The sequence below is a fragment of the Pan troglodytes genome, chromosome 6, assembly GCF_028858775.2.
Source record: "Pan troglodytes isolate AG18354 chromosome 6, NHGRI_mPanTro3-v2.0_pri, whole genome shotgun sequence".
NCBI lineage: Eukaryota > Metazoa > Chordata > Mammalia > Primates > Hominidae > Pan > Pan troglodytes.
In genome coordinates this window covers 40,993,196-41,018,863 of record NC_072404.2, presented here as the reverse complement: position 1 = coordinate 41,018,863, position 25,668 = coordinate 40,993,196, and the positions used below count along the sequence as shown (strand labels likewise).

Sequence of the window (25,668 nt, the reverse complement as noted above, 5' to 3'; positions counted from 1 at the left end):
GGAAACTTTCTTATTCTCAAGAATTATTTCTTGAGTGAAGCAGAGTCCACGTTTCTATTAGTGTTCCTTAGTCTTCAAGTCACAGGAGGGCTTGAGCAGAGAGTCAGGGAGCCCTGGGGTCTTAGAGGCTCAGTCTGGGGTCTGAGTCTGTCCAGTAACCTTTCCCAAAGGAAATTAACCTTCAGGTGGTAGAAGTGGGGAAAGAAGCAGCTTATTTAAAGCTTAGGGCTTGTTCCATTTTGGTATGTGTACGTATGGGTGGGTGGGTGTGATTTGAAAATTCTTCCTATCTTCCCAGTAGAATATATGATGAATGTTAATTTTTTTTTCTTATATTAGTGATAGGAGGAAAATGTTTGGTTTTGCTGCTTCAACTTTATTCAAGTATTTGGCTGAGGATCAATCGCTTGAAATCCTTTGAATAAATGTATTATGCAAACAGATCATATTATCATTCAAAAACATTATTTTGATTCATTTAAAGATCTCCTTTGTTTCAGTTATTCCTGTTCCAGTTTGAGATCATAAAAAGGCAGCATGTTCAAAATTCAATCGCAGTTAAAACCCCGTAACTTTAGGCTGGCTTACATCTCAGCACAGAGAGCGAGCGATTATATATCAGTTATCCCACAGTGACTAGTATTCAACTCTGCTAAAGTCAATCGGCAGAAACACTCATGCCCCTCGCCCAGGTTAGCCAAGAAAGCTGGGGAGCCATCAGTTGCATGACTAGCAGCAGCAACCAGCAGAGAGTGCCATTGGTCCTGCCAGGCTGTTTATAGTCAGATGTCTCCTGAGAGTCACGCTCTCTGCTAGCTCCTTGGAGAGGAGGGCATACAATGTGAGCCCTCTCATCCCCGGAAAGACATACCCCCAAATTTTGCAGACTTAGATAGCTGTCTGGGTGACAGGAGGGAAGATGTGGGAAACCTTTTATATCTGAAATTGAATTTTATTGCCCTGATAATGGCTAGCTTTTATATTTTATTTAAAAGATACATGAAAAATACTACCTATTGGCTGCCTTGTTAACAAGGGTGTATTTATGATTTCTGAGTACTTGGCAACTTTTACTAGCTGCAGAATGGAAGATGGCTATCGATTCAAGTTTGGTTTAATAACTAGAAGTTAGAAATCAAGGAAGCTGTCATAAATACTCCTTCTATTACTAATAATAATACAGTTCACATTTACTGAGCACTTCCTGTTTCCTCTGTGCCAGCCCTACGAGGTTAGTACTGTTTCTGCATATGAGAAAACTAGGAACTGGGGAGATGAGATCACTTGGCTTAGGATTAAAGGACTAGAAACTGACAGATTCAAAATTTTTACCCAAGTCTGTCTAACACCCCACTGCTTTTCTAAACTCTTTTATTTTTTTCTACATAAATAATAATCTGGCCTCTTAGAATATGTGATTTCTTATTTTAGAAAATTTAGACATGCGTCCTTTGGTCTAACTAGACTAGCAAACCAAAAGTATTTAAAAGACTTGATTTTTAAAAATAGGTAAAACTTATCCTTCAGATGACCTCTCCCCCTACCATTTTAGAAAGGACACTTGAAACAACCTGTGTGGTTTGCAGTTGTTTTGGTAAAATGTGATTCACAACAATGACTCTGCAGTATCTTGTGAAAATGATTTGCCTTAAGGCTGGAAAGGGTAGATCCATATCTTAAAATTGACTTTGAAATTGTAGACCATTTGGTTCTTTCTTGCCTCACTGTAATTTGGCCTGTTTAGCAGTATAAGTATGTAAAATTCAGTACTTCCCATCTTTTTGTTGTAGATAATTTTGAACTCAATGCATAAGTACCAGCCAAGGGTGCACATCATTAAGAAGAAAGACCACACAGCCTCATTGCTCAACCTGAAGTCTGAAGAATTTAGAACTTTCATCTTTCCAGAAACAGTTTTTACGGCAGTCACTGCCTACCAGAATCAACTGGTGAGTGTACAGTTCACAATTTAGTTCCTGCATAAGAGAAGGATTTAGGAGGTTCTTATATTTTCTTGGAGAGAAGAGATATCCCAGTACTCAAAATGGATGTTCACTTTGCAGAGAGCTATTGAGTTTCAGGGCTAGGACCTCTAAGACTGTGTTGAGTGACTGTGTATTACACTATAGTTTCTAGAATCTCTACATTATGGGTCAGGTTTTTAACTGCCCACTTCCCCACCCACACCTACCCCAATCTGCCTTCTCACATTTTCTTCTCCAGAAAGTTACTTGCCTCCTTTTCCTCCTCCTGGTAACATGTATAACCATGTTCTTGTTGCTTCATAAAATTTAAAAGTTCAGTTTCTCTGCTCAATTAAACACACCTATTCTATCCAACTGCCCAAACTGCTGATACTTTAGATATTTTGTAAGGTTTATTCAGCTATAATTTAGGGTGAGATAATTCTGGTAAAATGATTTTAAATGTCTTTTTAGATAGTAAACTATAGTATGTAACATCAAGATATCTAATTTATATTATTGAGTTATATGCAGGGTGAGTATCACTAATCCAAAAACCCAAAATCTGAATGCTCCAAAATCTGAAACGTTTTGAACATTGACATGACACTCAAAGGAAATGCTCACTGGAGCATTTCAGATTTTAGATTTGTGGATTAAGGATGCTTAACCTGTAAGTATAATGCAAAATTCCCAAATCTGAGAAAATCTGAGATCCAAAATACTTTTGGTTCCAAGCATTTCAGATAAGGGATACTCAACCTATACTTTTTACTCTCTGTTGTACATCACATTTAAAATTAATGCATTTTTGGCCAGGTGCAGTGGCACACGCCTGTAATCCCAGTACTTTGGGAGGCCAGGGTGGGTGGATCACCTGAGGTCAGGAGTTCGAGACCAGCCTGGCCAACATGGTGAAACCGTCTCTACTAAAAATACAAAAATTAGCTGGGCCTGGTGGCAGGTGCCTGTAGTCCCAGCTACTCGGGAGGCTGAGGCAGGAGAATCGCTTGAACCTGGGAGGCGGGGGTTGCAGTGAGCAGAGATCTCACCACTGCACTCCAGCCTGGGTGACAAAGCGAGACCCCACCTCAAAAAAATAATAAAATTAAAAAAAAACTTAAATTAATGCATTTCTTCATCCATAGGGCTTATTCCAACTTAGTAAATATTTATCAAGGCCATACTAAGGGCCATGTACTGATAGACACTTCCCATACATTTTCTTCTTTTGTGCCCAGCGTAAGCTTAAGGGGCTGTGGCAGTACTACACTCCATAGGTGAGGAAGCTGAAGCTAAGAGAGGGTGAGTAACTTCTCTCCATCAGAAAGGACCAGAAATAGAATTCCTTTTCATACACTTCAATATAAAAGGAAGTCACATGCTCAGTTTACTTGACACATTCAGTTGTTTATGACCTCTCAGTGTCTTTGTATCTTGTGTTTGTTTCATTGGTCATAGGTAGCCAAGACTATTGCTCTCCTCTTGTCTTGATCTTATTAGGTTTTGGGTTCTGAGTGAGTAGCTATTAGATGCTGCCTGGTAGATGGCTCAGAGTCCCGGGGAGGATGGTCACCTGAAAGCGAGGTGGTGTGGAGACCCTCGGGAAAGGCAAGATGAAGCTGACATCACAGCCAGCCTCACACAAATGAGGTAGTAGAAGCCTGGAAAAGGGATGTGGGCAGATGGCCAGAGTGGATGTATGTAAGGCTTACTCTCCTAGGATTTCTATACAACTTTGAGTAGATTTCATTTCACCAGTGGCTGCTGTTTTCCTTACCTAGATATTAGGGCCAAGAACTGACCAGACCATTTTAGGGGATTGCTGTGAAGATCAAATGTAGTTGTATGTGTAGGCTTGTTTAAGCCTTTGGAAGCTGTAAGGTGCTCTGTAAATAAGACATGTGGTTATGATGGGGCTATCTCAGAAATGTCAAAAAAAGAATTTGTCACCATTTGTATTTTAAAATTTTAGTGGTGTATTAATGAGATAGAGAAATTAATGTGTAATTGTTATCATGCTGATCATCTTATAGTAAAGGCAAGTATTGTAACCTTTGAATTATCTCCAAGATCATAACACAGGAGTGGAAACATTCAGAGAATGCCCAAACTAAAAGTTGGGGTTTAGATGGAAGCCTACAAAGGCCTAAAGCACTAATGCTGTTTCTCTGCGACTCCGGAACACTGAAACCAGCAATCCTGTTTTTAATTTATTTGAGGGCACGTGGAATGCAAATATCATAGGCTCCAAAAAGATTCCAAAAACTTTCCATTCATTTATACTAATTGATTTCATAGCTTTTATAATGTGCACCATGCTAATATATTATAACAATTTAAATTTATGCTCAGTTAAGAAACCTTATTGATGTTTGGGAATGGCATAGACATTTGTCATGTGGAAACCTCATTGCTTTTATCATAATTCTTTTTAAAGAGGGCCAAAGCAGGAGGAGGTAAATTGTTTTCCTCTTTATTTTTTTAGTGAAAATTATAGAGATGAACAAAAATTAAAGTTTCTAGTAAACTTTCAAGTATAATGCCTGAGATTTGGTTTAATAGGTGAGAGAGCAAGACTGCGTAAGTGTTGGCGGGACCTCTCATATCATAGGAGGGTCTTATTTACATAATACAAATAACAACTAACATTTGGGTACTTACTATGTGCAAGACACCACTTGAATTCATAATCACACTTGATCTTCTCAATGATATCTTCAGATAGGAACAATCGTATTTTTATTCAGCATCGTACAGTTGGGGTAATTGAGGCACTAGTTAAATAAGTCATCTGAAGTGACCTTGCTCCTCCCATTGCAGATTTGAATTCAGGTGGTTAAGATTCAAGAGGGAGTGCCCTTAACCCCTAAGCTGTGAGTGCCTGCTGTTCCCAAAGAAGCAGAACTTCACCCTCTCTCAGCTCTTGGCCCTGATAGACTCTGAGACATTGATTTTAGAGAGCATCAGCTCTTTATGCTCATTTTTTTTTAAACAAATGTGCTGCTCACACCACACATCAGCAAGTGTAACACGATGATGATTATCCTTGACAGGAGGTCAGAATATCTGCTAGTACTCGCTGTATCCAACTGGAACCACATCTTTAATGACATTTTCTAATTTAATTCTTGTTTTTCTACTTGATTTTTTATTTAGAACAAATTTCAGATATACAAAAAACGAAACAAATAGTAAAGTGAACCTCACATGCCTTCCACCCAGATTCAGCAATGCCAAATTTGCTTTTCCCCCGAATTTTCTCTTTCCTCCCTCTTCCTCTCTCTATATGCAAACATACTTCCCCTCTTCCTTCCCAGTTTCTTCCCTCCCCTTTTGAAACTAAGTTGCATGCCTCCTGACACTTCTAAACACTCTGTAAGCCTATTCTGACAATTAGAACATTATTTTTGTAATCCCAACATCTTTATCACAGCTAAGAAAATTTATAAGAATTTGTTCTTTATATCCCCTAATATTCAGTTTTTATTAAAATTTTCAGGATAGACCAACTGCCCCTAAACCCCCTCTGAACTAGGATCCAGCTAAAATTCATGGTTTGGATTTATTACTTTTAATTTAGAAAAATCTTTCCACATTTTTTTCTAAACACCTCATTTAATTCTGACACTGTATGCCTTGAAGAAGGCCCCACGAGTCCTATTTTGTAGAATTAGAAACTGAGGTCAGAATGGTTAAGACATTCACCCAAGGTCACAAATCTGGTAAGTGACAGAACCAGTACGAGGTTTTTGATCTTCTGGGTTTTAATTCCTCCTTTTTGGTGGTATCATGATAGATTGCAAGGCCAAGGAAGTGGTGACCACTGACAGTGTCATCGAAAACTGACTTTGAAAATATGGGTAATGAAAATAGCTGAAGATACTAATATGCACATTTCAATACAAGTTGCTCCTTTGGCAAAGGTTTATTTCTAATTAATATCATAAATGGGATCAAAATCTAGCCATCAGTGCCCAGCTATTCTTTCTTGAATAAGTATACTATTAATATGATTAGTATGTCATTTCATTGCTGAGTAACCACAATGGAAGTGACTAAATTCAGAATTAATTTTCTTATAGATTCTACTATGTCTGAGTTTATTTTTCGATATCCACCTTTAAAACCATAGCCGCTTGCACAAAGCCATATGCCTTTAAAATAGAAATCCAGTTAATAGTCAACAATTTGATTTTATATCCTGACAGGCCAGTTTCGCAAATGGTTTATAAACCTCGTAAGACCAATCAAAATTCCTCTTGTAGGTGCTCAGTAAACATATGTGCAGTGAATAAATGAACTTGTGGGTTAGCATTTTCATTAGTCCTATGTCATTTTCTAAAGTTATCCTTGACTCTTTCTAGGCCTTCTACCATCTACTGTGACTTCACTTCGCTACCAAGTTTGTGTAGTAATTTTCCTATAGCATACAATAATATATCCTGCAGCATATAATAGCCTATAACATATAATAAATATATAGGAAATAAAGTAAATATATACTAGGTATAGTATTAGAATTTTTTCACATACAAAGAACAAAGAGGGAGGAGAAAAGAGAGGAAGATTTAAAAATTCACATTTAGGACCACTTTCATATATCTTAAGCTTTGGATATGACTGCTATTTTTATGTCTATTGAAATCCAAGTCAGAGTTTCCAAAACAATTTGTGAAAAAATTCCTCATTTATTGTGCCTTGTAGTTTCATTTGTAAGTAATGAAAGTAGGACCTTTTATTTGCTATTTCTTTCTCTGGTTTTTGTGAGGGAATGATTGCATTTCTTTACGTTATTGGATAAAAGCTAAATACATTACACTTTCAACAAACTATTTTATAATTTAAGATTGAAAGGTCATGCATTGTTTTTGAGCAGGCAGACCATTGCTGTAGAGTTGAAGTGTAGGTCAAGTTTCATTTTTAAATGCCTTTGGTCAGATATTTTCCTGATAATTGGAGAAATGGTCTCTGAGGGCCAATTTTACCTTGTGGCTGGGAACCCTAGCTGGATTCAGAGTCCAGTGATATTATACAAAATAACCACTGCAAAAGGTCCTCTTCTCTTTTGCACAGCAGGTAGTGTCAAAATCTGCCCTCCACACATTTACTTAAAGATAATAGAGATGCCAAAAGAGTGAACATTTTGGTTAGGAATTGCATTATGTTCTATATTATTTAAATACACGAAAAAGCAGGGTTGTGTTTTGGACTGAATTAGTAACTTGGATATATGTAGACCCACACTAAACAGTAGCATTTCTTAAGCACATATTACTAACCTTGCTTGTTAGTGTTTTCTCTTGATGAAGTGAGAAACATTGCTGCTTTTAAGAAGTTGTGAGTTATAAAGAAGCCATATCTCTGGTTTCTGTACATACAATGTTTGGTAGCTGATTTATTTTTGATACTTCTTTTAGGATTACTTTTGATAAACGTGATTTGTTCAACAGCATTACAAGCTGCAGGCATCCTCTATTCGGACATGAATGAAATGGTGTCCACCTGAAATCACTGTCTGTAACTCAGCTTCTTTTTCTCATCAGTTCTCAGTTATCCCAAATTTCATAAAGAGATGTAAAACTACACCTTAAAAATGAATTTCTATATAGCTACTGGTCTTTATTTAAATATTGTGGCATAAACTCTATGTCTGACCTTTTAAAACGTATGATTACCTAGAATGTTAAAATTTTGCTATTTAAAAATTTTATCTTAAAATTTAACAAGTGAAATGCTTTGCTGTAAATTAATGGTTTCACTTAGTTCATAATTGGTGAAAAGGTGAGATCATATTTCTGACTGTGCTTGTTCTTGAGGTAAAGCTCAACAAATACTTGTGGGGTTCTTATTGTGGACACCCTAGTAGATTCAGAGTCTAGTGACAGTGGGCTACAAGGAACATGGTGGGCTCACAAAGAAGTTTAATCCACAATCTCTGTGCTGCTAATTATTAATACCCCATAAAATCTCTTCAGGAATGTGTAGCATCAACCCAGAGCTCCCATACAATTTTAGTGATAATAGATCCATTCAGTTTTTTTCTGTTCTCATGTGCAAAAGCAATTATTTTCCCTAGAATTAGATTAAATAGAAATAGAGAAAGTAATTGTTTTGAATTCTTTTTCTAATTAGTGCACTAAAACTAAATCATTGCTGTGGCTAATTGGTAAATCTGGGTGTATAAGAGCACCTGTACTATTCTTGCAACTTTCCTGAAGTTTGAAATTATATCAAAATGTAAAGAAATTTCCACTGATACTCCTAGGAATTATGAAAGTTGGATTAAAATGATATTAGCAGTAGATAATTCTCGTAATGAGAAAATTCGAAGACATTTGAAAACTCATGTTGAATTTAAGTTACTCCTTTGCTCAAAATATGGCAGTATTATTAGATATGGTGACACATCAATTGAGCAACACGTGTTTTGCGGGTATGTATTTTCTGTGGTATTAGAGCACTGGAGAATTTAAGATAACTTCTCAATCATATTATGAGCCAATAGTCTTTATCTTTTGAAAAAAGAGCAAGAAATGTGATTTTCAAAATTCTTTTCAGAGATAAAATATGTCAAAAGTCCATCTTTAATCATTAGAACAGATAGGTAATACCTTCTACCCTTTTCATTTGTAAAGACTCAGGAAAAGCTTGATATGATTCATATCTTAGAGAGATGGCTGTAAAAAGTTCTTTCAAAATGAATTTTTTATCAGATATATTATCTGTTGTTGTCTGTAGAAAATTTTATCCATTGGCAAGCCTGTTTACTTTTCAATTTTATAAATGTGCTATTTAAAGGCAGCCTTACCTTTATTGCTCCACCTCACAGTTTCAGTTTGAAATTTTCATGTGGGTTTGATTTACCCTTAATGTCTCTAACTGTTTGTTGGAGGTGGTGCCACCTTCTTTAGCATCATTTAGAGCCAGTTCCAGCTCTGATTAGCTGTGCATGTCATCCGACATCTAGCGCAGTGCATGTACATGGTGATTTATCCTCATTATTTGCTGATGAATTATTGTGAAAGCATATTAATGAACTATAAAGTACTGCAGAAGTAGAACGCATTTTAAGTATAGTTGTTCATTACAAAGAGACATAGCTCATGTCCTGGAGGATTTTAAAATCTTGTTGATATTTGTAATCGTAGACTGTATCGATTGCCTGGGCTTTAGAGGATGTTTATAATTTATTTCAAACAAAAAAATATTTTCCCCTTCCCTCCCAAAACTGACTTTCAAAAACAAGTCCTAGTCAGAATAAGTGGATGAAACAAGGCTTCATTCTTCAGAGAGTGGTAGCTGTGTGTGAGAAGGTTCTCTATAAACTCTTTCCTGTATCTCTCTTCATATACATGTCTTAGCTGTTGCTGTCCATGAGAACAGGTTTCTGATTTATGTAGCTTATTTGCTTCCCTGTTTACCAATGCTCATAGCATAGCTATTTTCTTCTAACTGCTCAGCAGTGAATGTTCATGGGCTAAAAATGAGCATTTCTGAGGCACTGTCAAATGTTTTTAAAAATTAATATTATCAAAGAGTTAATCTTATAATTTGCCAGTGTTATTGATAGAGGAGTCTTTCTGGCTGGGTTAGTATGGGAGGTTTCATTTTAAGTGAGGCATAAATAGGTTCTTTGCAGCTTGTGCCTTGGTTCTGAAAGTGTTCAGAAACCATGAAAAAGAAAAAACCACATTTCTTTTGAAATGAAAAAAGAAATTCCTCACGTGTTAACAGTTTAAAGTGTTCTATAGATATACTTTGGGGAGAAAGTTGCTTTTTGGCAAGAGTATTTCTTTTTTTCTTCTTCTTTTTTTTTTCTTTTGAGACAGAGTCTTTCTCTTGCTCTTGTCGCCCAGGCTGGAGTGCAGTGGCGCGATCTCGGCTCACTGCAACCTCTGCCTCCCGGGTTCAGGTGATTCTCATGTGTCAGCCTCCTGAGTAGGTGGGATTACAGGCTCATGCCACTATGCCTGGCTAATTTTTTATTTTTAGTAGAGACAGGGTTTCACCATGTTGATCAGGCTGGTTTCGAACTCCTGACCTTATGATCTGCCCACCTCGGTCTCCCAAAGCGCTGGGATTACAGGCGTGAGCCACGGGCACCCGGCCTGGCAAGAGTATTTCAAACTATCTGTTTTGATTGTGTACTCCTTACTTTGAAAGAAGAAGACATACCTGTAACTTTTTTCCCCTGTTAAGAATCTTTAGCATGCATTTCTCTCTAGAGATGAACATGGGTTCTAATTTTGGTACTGAGAAGCTATGATTCCTTAAAGGTTTTCTTGGTTCTAATTCAGTTACTGACCAGCTGAATCTTGGCCCTTGTGCTCTTTGAGTCTGTGTGTGATTATCTGTCGGATAAGACCATGGGCTAGATGGTCTCTCAGCTTCCTTTCAGCTCTAACAATTCCAGTATTTTCCATGTTGAGTATCTTTTAATCAGTGTTTCCTTTATTTTCTTGTTACAACTTAATGTATCCTCCTTCAGAGGCATGGTGCATATAATTTCATGGATCTTTCTACACTAATAGTAGTACTATGGGAATTCTGAATACCACAGCATGGACATTTAATATTTTAGACTGTGATTATTATTAGAATGTGTTTTTCCATAAAAACATAGAGTTTATAAATAACATTTCATGGAGGGATAACAAAAGATGGACTAATTTGATTCTGATTTAGTCAAATGGAAAGGGAAATAGAAAATTTATATTCAGAAGGCTTTATGTCATGTATTTATGTCATGTATATCAATATCATATTGAACATGAGGCTATTATTGGCCATTTTACCTTTTATCTATTATGGTATGTATATGTACTCACAGTACTAAAAAAGATGTCACCAAGTCAGATGCATTCTTACTTTCATTCTCTACCGATGCTGGAATTCTGCATAATTCTCCCATTTAGGTGGTTCTCCCATTCCTCAGTTCAGCCCTAGCCTTTGACATACTATATAATATATTAAATACTGCACACCCCAGTTCACATCTACTTTTGCCTCAAAGGCTCCCTTCCCTAATTGTATCTATCTGTCAACCTCCAGCCTGTCCTCAATACCTCCTCTCTGAGGCCTTCCCTTTCCATCCCACCTGGCTGGGATTTGTCCCTCTTGTGAACATGTGTAGCATTTTCCACCCTTCTCAGGACACTGAGAAACATTAAGATATTCTTGGTGTGCTATGGAGAATGAACAAACTATTTCTGATTTTACTTCCTTGACCTCATAAATGATACTGTTTTGTACCCATTCTTTCTCCAGATAACGAAGCTGAAAATAGATAGCAATCCTTTTGCCAAAGGATTCCGGGATTCCTCCAGGCTCACTGACATTGAGAGGTAATGAGAATTTTCTGTTTACTTTCTTGTTCAGATAAGATCAAGAGAAGAGGGAGTTTGTAACAACACACTCCTTTCGACACCAGAGAATCATAACCTTACTATATATAGTCTTCTATTCTCTGCACCCCATTCCTTGTACATATGCAACTGCTTAAGTCTGACAGCTACTGTGACTGGATCTATTATATGCTTAATTTCTGAGTGAAATAGTTTCTTTGGTCAGGACATTTATTCTACTATAAAAAATAGGGCTTTGTTGTTATTAAAGACTTAGTCCTCTTGACATTCTTAAGCTTCGTGTCTCAATGAGTGGCAGTCTGTAGAGAAACAGAACCGTGATAGCCTTTTACCTTCCCAAGTAGATATATTTGCTAACACAAAGAGTGTAAGGGTAGTTGGGAATTTTGAAACAAGGAGATGTAATTTAATTCAAGGTCACATAATTTTACCAATGTAGTAGACTGCTTATATTTAATAGGAGAGACATCAGGCAGGCCTCAGGACCTCTAAGAAGACAAGTGAAATCATGTGCCTGTAACTTACCCTACTTTTTACTCAATTAAAATGGTTCATGCAGTTTGAGACCATTGAGGTGATGAGTAATGACTATATGGAGATACATATTTTGCCCAGTATGAATGTCAAAAATTGTTTTTCAAAGAGAAGATTTTTAAACCTAATTGATTATTTGTACTTCTTAAACACACTAATTCTTTTATGTGGTCCAATGTCTTGATTGACCAGGGAAGTTCCCTAGCCACCAGAACCACTGATTTTCTTATCTCTACATCTATGTAATTTCCCTACTAACTGCTGCACATTTCTGCTGCACTCTTTGTTACCTATATAGCCACATCTCCTGACCTCAGCACTTCTGTCTAATCTATCTTGGCAACTCAAATTAAAAGATAATTACATATTTTAACAACCTCTGTCTCAGCCTTCCTAAGCCTTCCCAAATGGCAGAATGTGAGGGGGAGGTTTGATTTAGGGGAACAGACTTAGAGGCTCAGTGGGGAAGCAGAGGAGCAAGCAGGAGAGGCTGAATATTGGCCAGGAACTATGGGATTTGAGCAGAAAAGAAAGATTAAATAGTTGGAGAGCTTGACAAGTTGGTTGGAAGTGTTGAGATCAGGAAAAGAAACTTGAGCTTGTGATTGAAAATCCATTGCAAAGTCCAGAGAGAAGGCAAGTGGTAACTCAAATTAGGTGGGATACAAGTCACTGAGAATGTGGTACCAGCAGTATGGACAACAAAGGAGTCCACTTGCAAAAGGCAACTTCATTTAGGCATGACTTTATTTCCTGTTTCTGAGGGTCAGAAGCCCTGCTGCAGACCGGGTTTATGTAGTTGGGATTGTTATAAGTGAATTTTTCTCAGTTTTATTCAGGTATTAAGTAAGAATGGAGACAATGATGCAGTGGGGTGATAGTGATCCGTTTTTATAGTGTGTGTCGTATTTTCTGTCTCAGACCATGGGGGTACGCGTGATATATTGGGAGAAAAAAAAGTTAGGGCTTAGAGTCTCACCTCTGCCTTTTCCTGGGTGAGTGATCCTGGAGAAGTCACCAGACTTCTGAGTCTGTACGCTCATCTAGAAAATGGAAAAAATAACCCTGCTCACCTCAGAGGTTTATTCTGAGAATCAAATAAGCTGGCATTTATGACAGCATTTTATAAATCTAAAAATGTAAAATAATTACAAGTTCTTCATCTTGTTATATGAGCATTTCATCTAACAACTTTTATCCCATGTAACTCTATGTTTCATAGTCTCAATAAACTACTCCTAGAGTAAAAATAGCCTTGTAGTTGCACATTGGTTTACAAGATAGGAGGTACTCAGTCTGACTGCTCTTTAGAACGGCAGATTTGATAATGCATGTGGCCACATTTTCCACTTATTGGATAAGCATCCTGATGTGGGAGCACTCACATGTACATGAAGCTAAGTAGCTTTCAATGGTCTGAGGGCAAAGACAGCACTCTTACATGACTAGCTGAAAGTTTGCAAGATGACCTAAGTAGTGTGAAATTGGCCGAGGTTTTGGATTTCATTTCCAGATATTTAAGTCTGAATTTTTCATAAACAGCCTTTGGGGATGGGACAAATCAGATCAATTGATCTTTAGAGACCTAAAGAAATTAAATTAGTCTGGAGTCAGTTACTGCACTAAACCATCTAGTAATTGAATTGCTCCTTGTAACTGATTGAAGACAGCCCTATCCTTAACAGTATAGGGAGCTTTTCTTTATAAGAGATCTGAGAGAAAAACACATCTTTTTATGACATGATGACAGATATTGCACTTTTCTAACCTAATTGAATATGATGTTATAAATATGTGACCTTAATGATTTCAAGTTTCCTGTTTCAGATTTACAGCTTAATGTGTGGGACACCCAAACAAAAATGCCTTTAGGATTGGATCTGTTTGCCTGTACCTCTAAATTCACAGTTTTAATCCTTCTACAGGTACACAAGCTTTTGAGATACTCTTAAAGGTGTTTTAGTTTTCTTGTTCTAATTTTACTAGGTTCCATTGAGGTACTTGAATGTCTCACTTTGTGTGTAGCGTTACTCTTCAGGGACATCGTCTTCCTCATTTCTAAAAGAAAACCCACCTCACTGGCAAAAATAGAAAGTGTTTTCATTACTGCTTTGTAATATACCTACTATGGTCAACCAAGAAGCAAACCAAAAGCCCAAAGGGATATCTTTGTGTAATCTAATGTCTAGTTTCTCAGACTGGGGAAACAATTATTGGCTGGTTCCGTATAATAACAAGCTTTAGACAGTCATTCAGTTGGCATTTTATGTTTCTTTTCTGGGGGGATGCGGTTCACTTTGTCCAGTACACAAAGGCACAGTGTTCCTTCTGAGAAAAGAAAAATAACTGGGAGGAGTTATCTATGTTTTATTCAAAATTAAGTTTCTTTTATTAATTTTTTTTCTTTTTACTAAAAGAGTTTGTGTGCATTGCCAAAAAATCAGAAAATACGGACAAGTAAGAAAAAGCATCAAAAAGCAGTTAAACCCCATTTCCTTAGAGATGACCCCTGGCAAAACCCCATTATATATTCTTTCAGATACTTTCTTATGCACGTATGAACATTTACTTCCTTTAAAGTTTATCTGGTCAACCGTATTATTTTTAATTATTTACCCTTAATATAAATAGATATATGTCTGCAGCACGCTTTTTATTGGCTTTCTAATTTTCCATTATGTGCTGTAATTTATTTGACTAATCCTATGCGTTAGTTATTTAGGTTTCTGATTTTTTGCTGTTACAAATAGTGCCAGGAGGAAAATACATATCTTTACACATCTTCTTAATTATTACCATAAGATAAATATCCACAAATTAAAATGCTGAGTCAAAGGATGTTTTTTTTTATCATAGTATTATTTTTAATTGTTTAAAAATTTGGAAAAGGAACCCAAATATTCAATAATAGGAGAATGGTTTAATAAAATTAATAGTCATGCAATGGAGGTTTTAGAAATTGTGTTAAAATATACATAACATAAAATTGACCATTTTAACCATTTTAAAGTGTACAATTCAGTGACATTAAGTACATTCATGATGTCACATAACCATCACTGCTATCCGTTTCCAGAATGTTTTCATCATCCCAAACAGAAACTCTGTACCCATTAAAATAACTTCCAATTTACTCTCCCTTTGAGACCCTGGTAATCTGTATCCTACTTTCTGCATCTATGAATTTATCTAGTCTGGGTACCTCATGTAAGTGGAAAGATGTATAGTCATGAGTCACTTAACAGAAGGGCTGCATTCTGAGAAATGCATTGTTTGGAGATTTTGTCATTGTGAAAACGTCATAGAGTGTGTTTACACAAACCCAGATGGTACAGCCTAGTACACACGTAGGCTATTTGGTATGGCCTATTGATCCTAGACTATAAACCGTACTGTGATGCATGTTACTGTACTGAATACTGTAAGCAATTGTAATGCAAGGGTAGGTATTTATGTACCTAAACATTAAAAAGGCACAGTAAAAAGACAGTGTAAAACAAAAAAAATGGTACACCTGTATAAGGCACTCACCGTGAATGGAGCTTAAGGTCTGGAATTTGCTCTGGGTGAGCGGTCAGTGAATATGAAGGCCTAAGACATTACTGTACACTACTGTAGACTTTATAAACACTGTACACTTAGGCTACACTAAATTTATGAAGAATATTTTTCTTTAAGAATAAATTAACCTTAGCTTATTATAACTGTTTTACTTTCTAAACTTTTTAATTTTTTTAACTTTTTGACTCTCCTGTAACATTTAGATTAAAACATACACATTGTACAACTGTACAAAAACATTTTTTCTTTATATCCTTATTCCATAAGTTTTTTCAATTTTTTTCAATTTTTTTTTTTTTTTTTACTTTTTGAACATTTTTGTTAAAACCTAAGACATAATCACACACCTCAGACCTACCCTGGGTCAGGATAATCAATATCACTGTCTTCCACCTCCACATCTTCTGTCACTGAAGGTCTTCAGGGGCAATAACACACATCTCCTGTAATGATAATGCCTTCTTCTGGAATACCTGCCAAAGGATCTGCCTGAGGCTGTTTCACGGTTAACTTTTTTTTTTTTTTTGATAAGTAGAAGGAGTACACCGTGAAATAATGATAAAAATTATAGCATAGTACATATACAAACCAGTAACATCATTGTTTATTATCATTAATCAAGTATGATGTATTTTATACAAACGTGAGTAACATGTTGTGTTGCTGCATTATGATGGCTATGATGTCACTAGGTGATAGACATTTTTCAGCTCAGTTCTGATGTTAGGGGACCGCTTTCATATATGTGAAACGTTGTGGGCTGAAACATTGTGATGTGGCACATGACTGTATATGTTTTTAAGGCATTTTATGCATACTGCCAAGTTTCCTTCAGGAAAGGTTGTTCACAGCAGTTACCATTCCTTTATGCCTTTGTCCGACATGATCGTTGTCTTTTCATCTTTGCCAGTTTCGTAGGTGAACATTTGTATTTTCTCCTGGGAATTGGCCTGTTTATGTCCTTAGGTTTTTTTTTTTTTTTTTTTGGATTGTTCACCTTGTTCTCTAAATGAGCTGTAAAAGCTACTTATGTATCAAGAGTATTAGTATTTTATTGTTCATATATGTTGGAATCATTTTACCAGTTTGAAAATTAGCTTTTTATTTATGCTTTTGATACATAGATGGTTTTATCACCAAATCTGTTGCTCTCGTTCTTTGATTTCTATCCTAGAAAACTTTTCTCACTCCAAAATAATACAAACATTTACTATAGATTTTTTAATCATCTTACTGCTTTTTAATTTTCATTTAAACCTTTGACTTGTGTAGTATTTATTTTGGTAAACATTATAAAATAGACATACAGCTTTATATTTTTTACAAGTGGCCTGAATACTATTAATATGTATTTACTAATGTATTCATTTCCCACTTATTTTTCATTCTCCCTTTGTCACATGCTGTACCAAATTCTTATGCATACTAGTTCTTACAGTCTCTTTGTTGAGCTGCCAGTATCATATGGTTGTAATTTTCATAAATTGTAAATATTTGATATTTAAATATCTGATATGGCAAATCCCAATCGTTTTTACTTGTCATTTCAAAAGTGTCTTGATATTCTTTGATCTTTATGCTTCCAGTCTTTGAAATCTTTTTGTCAGGTCTTCTACATAAATGTTACAGGAATTTAGCTTAGGCTTGTGTTGAATTTATATAATAACCTGGGAGGGAAAATCGATATCTTTACAGTGATATCAGTATTCAAAGACACATATTCCTATTCTCATCTATGAATATGTAATATGTTTGTCCTCTTTCTGAAATCTCCTGTGTTATGTAGCACTTTGCCATTTTCGAGTTTGTACGTTCTGCACAGATGTTCTTAGGCACACATCTGGGCCTATGAGAGCTGCTCTGTCTGATACAATAGCTGCTGGCCACAGGTGGTTAGTGAAGATGTGAAATAATACTGTTAAGTGTGCAAACACACAAACAGGTTAACTAACTACCAAAAACCACTAGAATTTGAAGACTCAGTATGAAAAAAATCATTTAAAAAATATCAATTAGATATATTGAAATAATAATTTGGGTTATTATGTTACATAAAGTATATTTTTGTATTTTTTTAATGTGGCAACTGGGCTTATCTAAAATTACATATGTGACTCACATTACATTTTTATTGGAAAACACTAGAGAGATTTTTGGAGGTGCTTTCTTTTGTAAAGAGAATTTTAAATTAGAAATCTGCCTAATTTAGTCTGCAAAAAGCTGTTGATTCCTATGTGTCTTTGGCATTGTGCCATTTTACTGAACTTAAAAAATCAGTTTTAATAAATTTTCATTTTAGTCTCGTGTTTTCTAGTTAAATTGCTATATCATTTGCAAAAATGATGATTTTATCTCTTCCTTTCTAGTAGTTATACTTTTTTTTTTTTTTTTTTTGAGACGGAGTCTCGCTCTGTCGCCCAGGCTGGAGTGCAGTGGCGCAATCTCGGCTCACTGCAAGCTCCGCCTCCCGGGTTCACGCCATTCTCCTGCCTCAGCCTCCCGAGTAGCTGGGACTACAGGCGCCCGCTACCACGCCCGGCTAATTTTTTGTATTTTTAGTAGAGACGGGGTTTCACCGTGTTAGCCAGGATGGTCTCGATCTCCTGACCTCGTGATCCGCCCGCCTCGGCCTCCCAAAGTGCTGGGATTACAGGCGTGAGCCACCGCGCCCGGCCAGTAGTTATACTTTTAAAAATATCTTTTTCTTGTTTTATTACACTGATTGAAATTTCTGGGACACCATTGAAGGATAATAATAGTTGGTATTTTTCTCTTGTTCTTGATTCATTGCATATGGTTTTTGGTGGCTGTTGGTTTCAGAAGAATATTCTTTATTATACCAAAGCAATAACTTTCATACCTAAATTAATAATTTTTATCTTAACATTAATTGAATTTATAGTAAATGCTCTTTTAACATCTATTGGTATTTCCTTTTTTTAAAATTTTAAATGACATTATAATATAGTCATATTGTCTCTGTTGAACCATCCTTATATTCCTGCCTGGAATTTTTTTTTTTTGAAACAGAGTTTCGCTCTTATGGCCCAGTCTGGAGTGCAGTGGCGCGATCTCAGCTCACTGCAACCTCCACCTCCCAGGTTCAAGCTATTCTCCTGCCTCAACCTCCCTAGTAGCTGGGATTACAGGCATGTGCCACCACGTCCAGCTAATTTTGTATTTTTAGTAGAGACAGAGTTTCTCCATGTTGGTCAGTCTGGTCTTGAACTCCTGACCTCAGGTCATCCGCCTGCCTCGGCCTCCCAAAGTGCTGGGATTAACAGGCTTGAGCCACTGCGCCCAGCCCTCCTGCCTGAATTTTATTTGTTTTTCTTAAATTACTGGATTTAAACTGCTTATATTTTATTTAAGACCTTTTGTATCAATCTTGAAACAATTAGTTGATTTTGTACCTTCTCTTGTCAGTTGTTGATATTGGTTTCTGCTAATTTGTTCAAATTAATTGAAATCTTTTCCTTCCTTTTATTGTTAGAATCAGTTTGAAAAGCAAAGAAATGATCATTTACCTGAAGATTTTATCAATCTTGTCCATAAATTCACCTGGGTGCAGTATTCTTTTGGGGAATACCACTTTAACAACTTTTTTAGTCTGTTCCATTGTTTGTTGGTCAAATATATGTTAATGTCTGTCCCATGTAATTGTTTTTGTCTCAAGTTCTACTTTAATCTTATATGGCTACCCTTTTTAAATTTTTGCTTTCTTTTGTTTACCCTTTAATTTTTAAAAATCCATAGGACTACAGCAATATTCTCTCTCTCATCAATATCCTGTCATTTTCGTTAAGAAGAAAACAACCCTTTCTTGACCCCATTGGTCTTTTGAATTACTGACTTTCCCAGTTCTCTGCTCCTTCTTAAAGTTCCTCAGAAAAACTTTTGTGTGTTCTCTTTTCCCATTTCTTTCCTTCCTTTCTATCTTCTACTCTGCCTCTGAGACATTCATCCTCACTACCCTCTAGTCCACCCTTGTCAAAGTCACCAGCGACCTCCTCATTGCTAAACCCAGTGGTCAGTTCTCAGACCTCATCTTCCTTGGCCTGTCAGCAGCCCTTGGCACAGTCATTCATTCTGCCCTCTTTCCTTTCTGGGCTTCCCAGACCACTCAGTCTTCTGTTTTTTATTCCACTTCATTTACCATGCTTTCTGTATGTCCTTCATTGGCTCCTCCTCATCTCATTCATCTGTAAACACCATGTGTTCCAGATCTTAGTTCTTGCACTTCTCTTCTCAGTCTGCATCTGGTCTCTGGGTGCCCTGTCTCGGTTTTATGCCTTTAAGGACCATTATATGCTGATGACTATTGAACCTACATTTCTGGTTCTGGCCTCTCCAGATTCAAATATCTGACTGGCTATTGCTTTTAATTTTCCCTGTCCCCCTAAGAGCACCTCAGATTTCACACACCTGTAACTGGCTGCCTAACCACACTCCTCCACACCTACTCTTCCTTACTGTTCCCATCATAGCTGCTCATAACTGCATCCTTCCCAGTGTTCTGGCCGAAAAACTTGTAGTCATCTTTGACTCTTCTTTTTCTCATATTTTACACATCCAAACAATTAACTCATCTTGTCAACTAATCCTTCTAGTCCAGAGGAGTCCAACTACTTACTGTCTTCACTGCTACCACTCTTATCTAGGCCACTGTCCTTTCTTTCCTAGATTATTACATTAATTTTCTAACTGATCTCTCTGCCTCCACTCTTATTGGCCTTCATTCAATATTGGCCTTATTTTTATTCAATACAGCAATCAGAATAATCTTTCCAAAGAAAGGAAGTTTGATCACATTGCTCATACTCAGAGCCCTCCAATTCCTCACCTTCTAATTTAGGGTACAATTCAAAGTCCAGACAAGGCCTCAAAGGTTCTGTAGAATCTACCCCACCTGACCCAGTTGCCTCTCTGAACTCTCCTCTGCTTGCTGGCTTCACCACACAGACCTGATTACATTTCTTGAACATGGCGAGGGCTGTCCCACAGCCTGAGGGTCTTTAACCTTCCTACTGGATTGTGCTGCACTGCACAATGGTCAAAGCCTTTGTGTTTTGTTTCCTGACCATATCCTCAGATCCCAGAATAGTGTCTGGCACACAGTGAGCACCCAAATATTTGTTGAGTGAGTGAATGATGTGTCTTCATAAAAACAGCATACAGAATAGCTATATTTTTAAAGTCATATCTAAGGGTCTTTATTTTTCAATAGAAAAACTTAACCCAGCTTCAAGCATTATGATAACTGATATGTTTGGTGGTGCTTCTTTGAACCATTTCTGCTTTCTGTTTAATATAGCTATTGGCTTTAGTTTTTAATCTTTTTCTGTCTTTTGTTATATTTATCAAGTTTTTTTCCCTTTATTATTAACAATAATGGCCAACACTCCACATGTGCCATGTGTCAGACAATGGGCTATATATATATTTTTTATTTCAAAATAATCATATAACAAAGAAACTTATTCTTATTTTGTAGATGAGATCATGAAAGCTTCGAGATACTAATAATTTATCCAAATTCACATGATTTGTGATAGCTGAACCTTAAACCCAGTTTAGTTCATCTGAAACCAAAATCTTTTCTCTAGTCTTCATTATATTTCTTTTTAATAATTATTGCCTTTAAATTCCAATAGGACATCATTGTAAAATTGATATTCCTCAATTTTTTGCCAAGAATTAAAGTATATATTTTGTTATCCTATAAAATAGGATACTACTCCTCCCTCAGCCAGTAATTTTTGTTTAAATAATCTGGGACTTAAAATCAGATTTTTAGCCCTTGGTCTTTCTTATCATCTTTCTTAAATTATTTTCTTAACGAACATCAGGATTGTGATAGATTGGCCACAATTATTTTTAATTTAATTGCAGGCATATTCACTGTTTACTGCTCGTTTCTTCTGTACTCTCTTCAATTATTGGAATTGTGTTCTGACTTTATTGTCAGTTGTTGGTAAACATTGAGTAATTGGTTGAGGAAGGATATAAGTGGGTCATCTTCTTTATGAGTTCTTGCATAACTGAGAGGCTCCATTGCCATTATGTATGAACATGACTAGAGTCACAGTCCTTTTGCTTAGAACTCTTTTAACCTTCCTTTTAAGTATTGTCATCTAGTTTTGAAGTATTGTGGAATAAAAGCTAATGCCAAACCCATTGTCTGTCTTTGTTGGAAACTTACTTGTTTCTTCTCTGTCTGGACAAAATGTTTCTAGAAAGTTTTCTCAATCTTTGAAATTCAGAAATTGTATCTCTGTTCAGTTGTAGTGTTTTTATTAGTATTTAAATATAATTGAGCCTTTTCAATTGAAAATTCAAGTCTTAATTGAGCTCAGGAAAATTTTCTTCTTTTCTTTTTCTTTTGATATTTCTGGGTTTTTTTTGTTTTGTTTTGTTTTTTTGCCAAGACCAAAAGTGTATATTTTGTTGTCCTATATAATAGGAAATAGAGATTTTTTTTTGTACTTCTCCTCCCTCAACGAATAATTTTTGCTTAAATAATCTTGGACTTAGAATTTTATTCATTGGTCTTTCTTATCATTTTTTAGAAATTATCTTCTTAAAGTTAATGTAAACATATGTTGCATCTCCTTAATCTATTCCCCATTTATCTTCTCTCTTTAGATTTTTACTCTGAATTTTGGGAGAACTTCTTATATCTTCTAATTTGCTGATTCTGTTTTCTGCAGCATCTAATATTCTGGCTTCTGTCTTTACTGAGTTCCTTTAAAATGTGAGAATTTCTGTTGTGTTATTTGTAAGTGTAATTTTACATGCTCAGATTGTTTCCTTTTCATGGCTACTAGTCCCTATTTTATTAATACAGGGTCTTCTTAAATCTTACTAAAATTTTAAAAGCACAAATTAGAGATTTTAAAATGTGTCCTTCTGTTTCTTGCAATAAGTCTGCTTCAGAAGAAGTCATTTGTTCTGCTCTGTTAATAACTTTTCTTCTTTTGAACTGTTGAATATTTTGTAATGTCCAGTTATTTTTCTTTAGCTCATCTGTAGAATAGAATGTCTGTTTAATATTAGGAGCTGAAATTGATCCTGAGTAAAAGCCTGAAGCTGTTTGTTAGATCTTCCAGGTATAGACTGAAGAAGGGGCAATGCATTTATTGCCATTTTACCAATGTGGAAATTCTGTTTAAGTTAGAGAGTTGTCGCAGATAGATAAGGAAGTAGTTTCTGAAAAAGGAGTGTTGACCTGGCATTGATGTGGCTACCCTCTCTGTCTCAGCAGCTAGAAACCAGCTGGGGCAGTGCTGGTTCCCTCACCTAGCACAGCAGCCTCATGCCCTCCTCCAGAGCTGGCCATGGTGATGGCCCACACTGTTCAGTGTGCCAAATACACCATGTGCTGGCTGGGAGGGCTGCCGTGGGATTCCTTCCTCCTAGACTCCAGCTGTGTGGCAACCTGTTCCCCAAAGAACTGCTCAAAGATCTGCTTTCATCTTTAACCCCATTTGCTCCAAGTTGGGGTTTTGATGAAGTTCCAACAGAAGCCTTGTTTATTTCCACCCCGGGTATCTTTCTTCCTTATGTGCTGATGGATGGCATGCCGGCTGGTGCTGCCCTTACTCTTTACCTGTCTGTGGCTGAAATATTTTAATATATAGTTGGCACTCTCCCTCATTTCTTGAGTTTCTCTTGTTTTCTTGTTCATATTAGTAGGTCAGGGAATTAAATATAAAGGCTTATATCACCCTATTGGTCCAAAATTCATGCTAAGAGTCTCTATAAAAGTGACTTTAAAACCACTTGCACTGAATAAAACTTTCAAACACTTGAAGTTTGGACATAAGCCCAGTGGGATTTGGCCCTTTTTGCTCAGAGCTCAAGTGTACTCTATTAGTTTAGGTGAGGAAGGAGACTTTAGGAAAGCAAGTTGCAAATCTAATATTCTGGGAATTTGTGGAAGTTTTATCTACATCAACATAATGAAGAAGTAAATGTTTTGGCAGAGTTGCTAAAGAAGTTCATGGTTGTGAATAATTCCTGGATCTTTCATAATAATTTATGGTGCTGGAAAGAAAGTGGTGTTTGGTTCTAACACAGCTCTAGGCTGGGTTGTAGAGTTTTCAAAGCGTGTTTCCTTAGGAGCAGTGCAGGGTCAGTGGGGCACACATCTAATCAGGTAAATAGCCTAAAGCAGGGGTTGGCAAACTGCAGCCTGGCACCTGCTGGGTACAGCCTAAAGCTAAGAATGGTTTTTTACCTCTTTAAATGGTTGGAAAAAATTTTAAAGTAATATTTCCTGACATGTGAAAATAATATGAAAGTAAATTTTATTGCTTACCAATACAGTTTTATTGGAACACGGTCTGTTTTTTTATTGTTGTTAAGTATTGTATGTGGCTGTTTTTGTGTTACAATGACAGTGTTGAGTATATATGACAGAGACCATATGACCTGTAAAACTTAAGATATTTACTATCTGGCCCTTTACAGAAAAAAGTTTTCTGCCCCCTGCTCCCACTGACCCACAGTGTTCCCCTTGAGACCCACATTCTGTAAGAGGAGTCACAGAGCAGACTAGGCTTCTGAGATAGAGGAGGACAGCTGCATCACCTCTGCTTGGAGGGATAGGATCCAGGAATACAGTGGTGCTTAGATGTATCTTAGTTCAACTGGGCTGTTATAACAAAAGACCATAAACAAGATAGCTTATAAACAACATTTATTTCTTACAACTCTGGAGGCTGGAAAGTCCAAAAGCAAGGTACTGGCAGGTTTAGCATCGGTGAGGACATGCACTCTGCTTCATAAATGGTGCCTTCTTGGTGGAAAGGGCAAGTAAGCTTCCTCAGGCTCTTTCATAAGGGCACTAGTCTCATTCATGAGGGCTCCACCCTCTCATCCTAGTCATCTCTCAAAGTCCTGACCTCTCAATATTGTCACATTGGTGATTAGGTTTCAACACGTGAATCTTTAGGGGACATAAATGTTCAGACTATAGCAGATGTCAGAACAAAGAGACAGAAATCAAGGAGTGTAAATTGAATTTTATTTCTGGAATATAGAGCAACATATTATAATATTATAATCCTGTAAAAATGGAAATAACTTTAATTATTAGTATGTGCTTTATTCTTTCTCACATATTAAAAAATAGTAAAAACATATTTTAAAATTATATACTAAAGTGTACCCTGGTATTTTGATTTTAAACTTCCAGAATATAATTAATTGGTTTTCTAAGAAGTATGTATTTTGAAGTTAGAGTGAAATTTAGGAGTTACCTAGTTTATCTTTGTCATTATAATCACACAGCAGTTAGGGCCCCAGGAGCTCAAGTGACTTGCCTAGTGCCACAAGAATAGTAGAAGACCTGGGGCTAGAACTCAGGGTTTTTTGCAACTAGTACTGGGATTTTTCAAAACAGTTGTTTTAAAATTTTTACTTTTGTTTATATATTTACAGATTTATAAATCATTAAAACCGTAGTAAATCTTCAAGATTGTCTAATCCATTCCACCACGTCTTTGTTTTATAGAAGTTCCTTACTTTATAGAAGATACCAAAGCCCAGATATAGATAAAGAATCTGAATGCACGGCTTCTTGGGAAAGAAATAATTTTCTTTAAATCTTTTGCAAAGATAGACTTAGTATAAAAGTCTGCATGCATAAAATGGAAGCGGATTTGCTTGGTAGACAGATTAAAGTCTGCTTTTGGGCTGGGCGCAATGGCTCACGCCTGTAATTCCAGCACTTTGGGAGGCCAAGGTGGGCGGATCACCTGAGCTCAGGATTTTGAGACCAGCCTGACCAACATGGAGAAACCCCGTCTCTACTAAAAATACAAAATTAACCAGGCATGGTGGTGCATGCCTGTAATCCCAGCTACTCGGGAGGCTGAGGCAGGACAATCACTTGAACCAGGGAGGTGGTGGTTGCAGTGAGCCAAGATCGTTCCATTGCACTCCAGCCTGGGCAACAAGAACAAAACTCCATCTCAAAAAAAAAGTCTGCTTTTAAATAAAGTATGTTAATTTAATAAAATCAAAATCTATTGACAACAACAGCAAGAAAGAAGGAATGGCGTTTAACAGAACTAATTTTTTTCAAATTATAGAAGGGGTCACCACAAAATTTTTTAGTTAGCAAGATGTGTTTCTGCACTTAAAATGCTACTCATTTATCCACAGCTTTTTAGAGGAAGCATTTATTTTATAAAACCGTATGAACTGGAAGTGCCGGACCAGTGAGTCTGATGGAG

The 25,668-nt window shown here is 36.5% G+C and overlaps 1 protein-coding gene across 1 annotated transcript in view; it reads left to right on the top strand.

Annotated features, from left to right (window-relative positions):
- TBX20 (T-box transcription factor 20) overlaps nt 1–25,668 on the top strand; it is a 56,962-nt gene that overhangs the window by 11,316 nt on the left and 19,978 nt on the right. The window contains exons 5-6 of the mRNA XM_522453.7: nt 1,791–1,949; nt 11,235–11,311. Coding sequence (XP_522453.3) covers nt 1,791–1,949; nt 11,235–11,311 — 236 coding nt within the window. The remainder of the gene's footprint in view (nt 1–1,790; nt 1,950–11,234; nt 11,312–25,668) is intronic.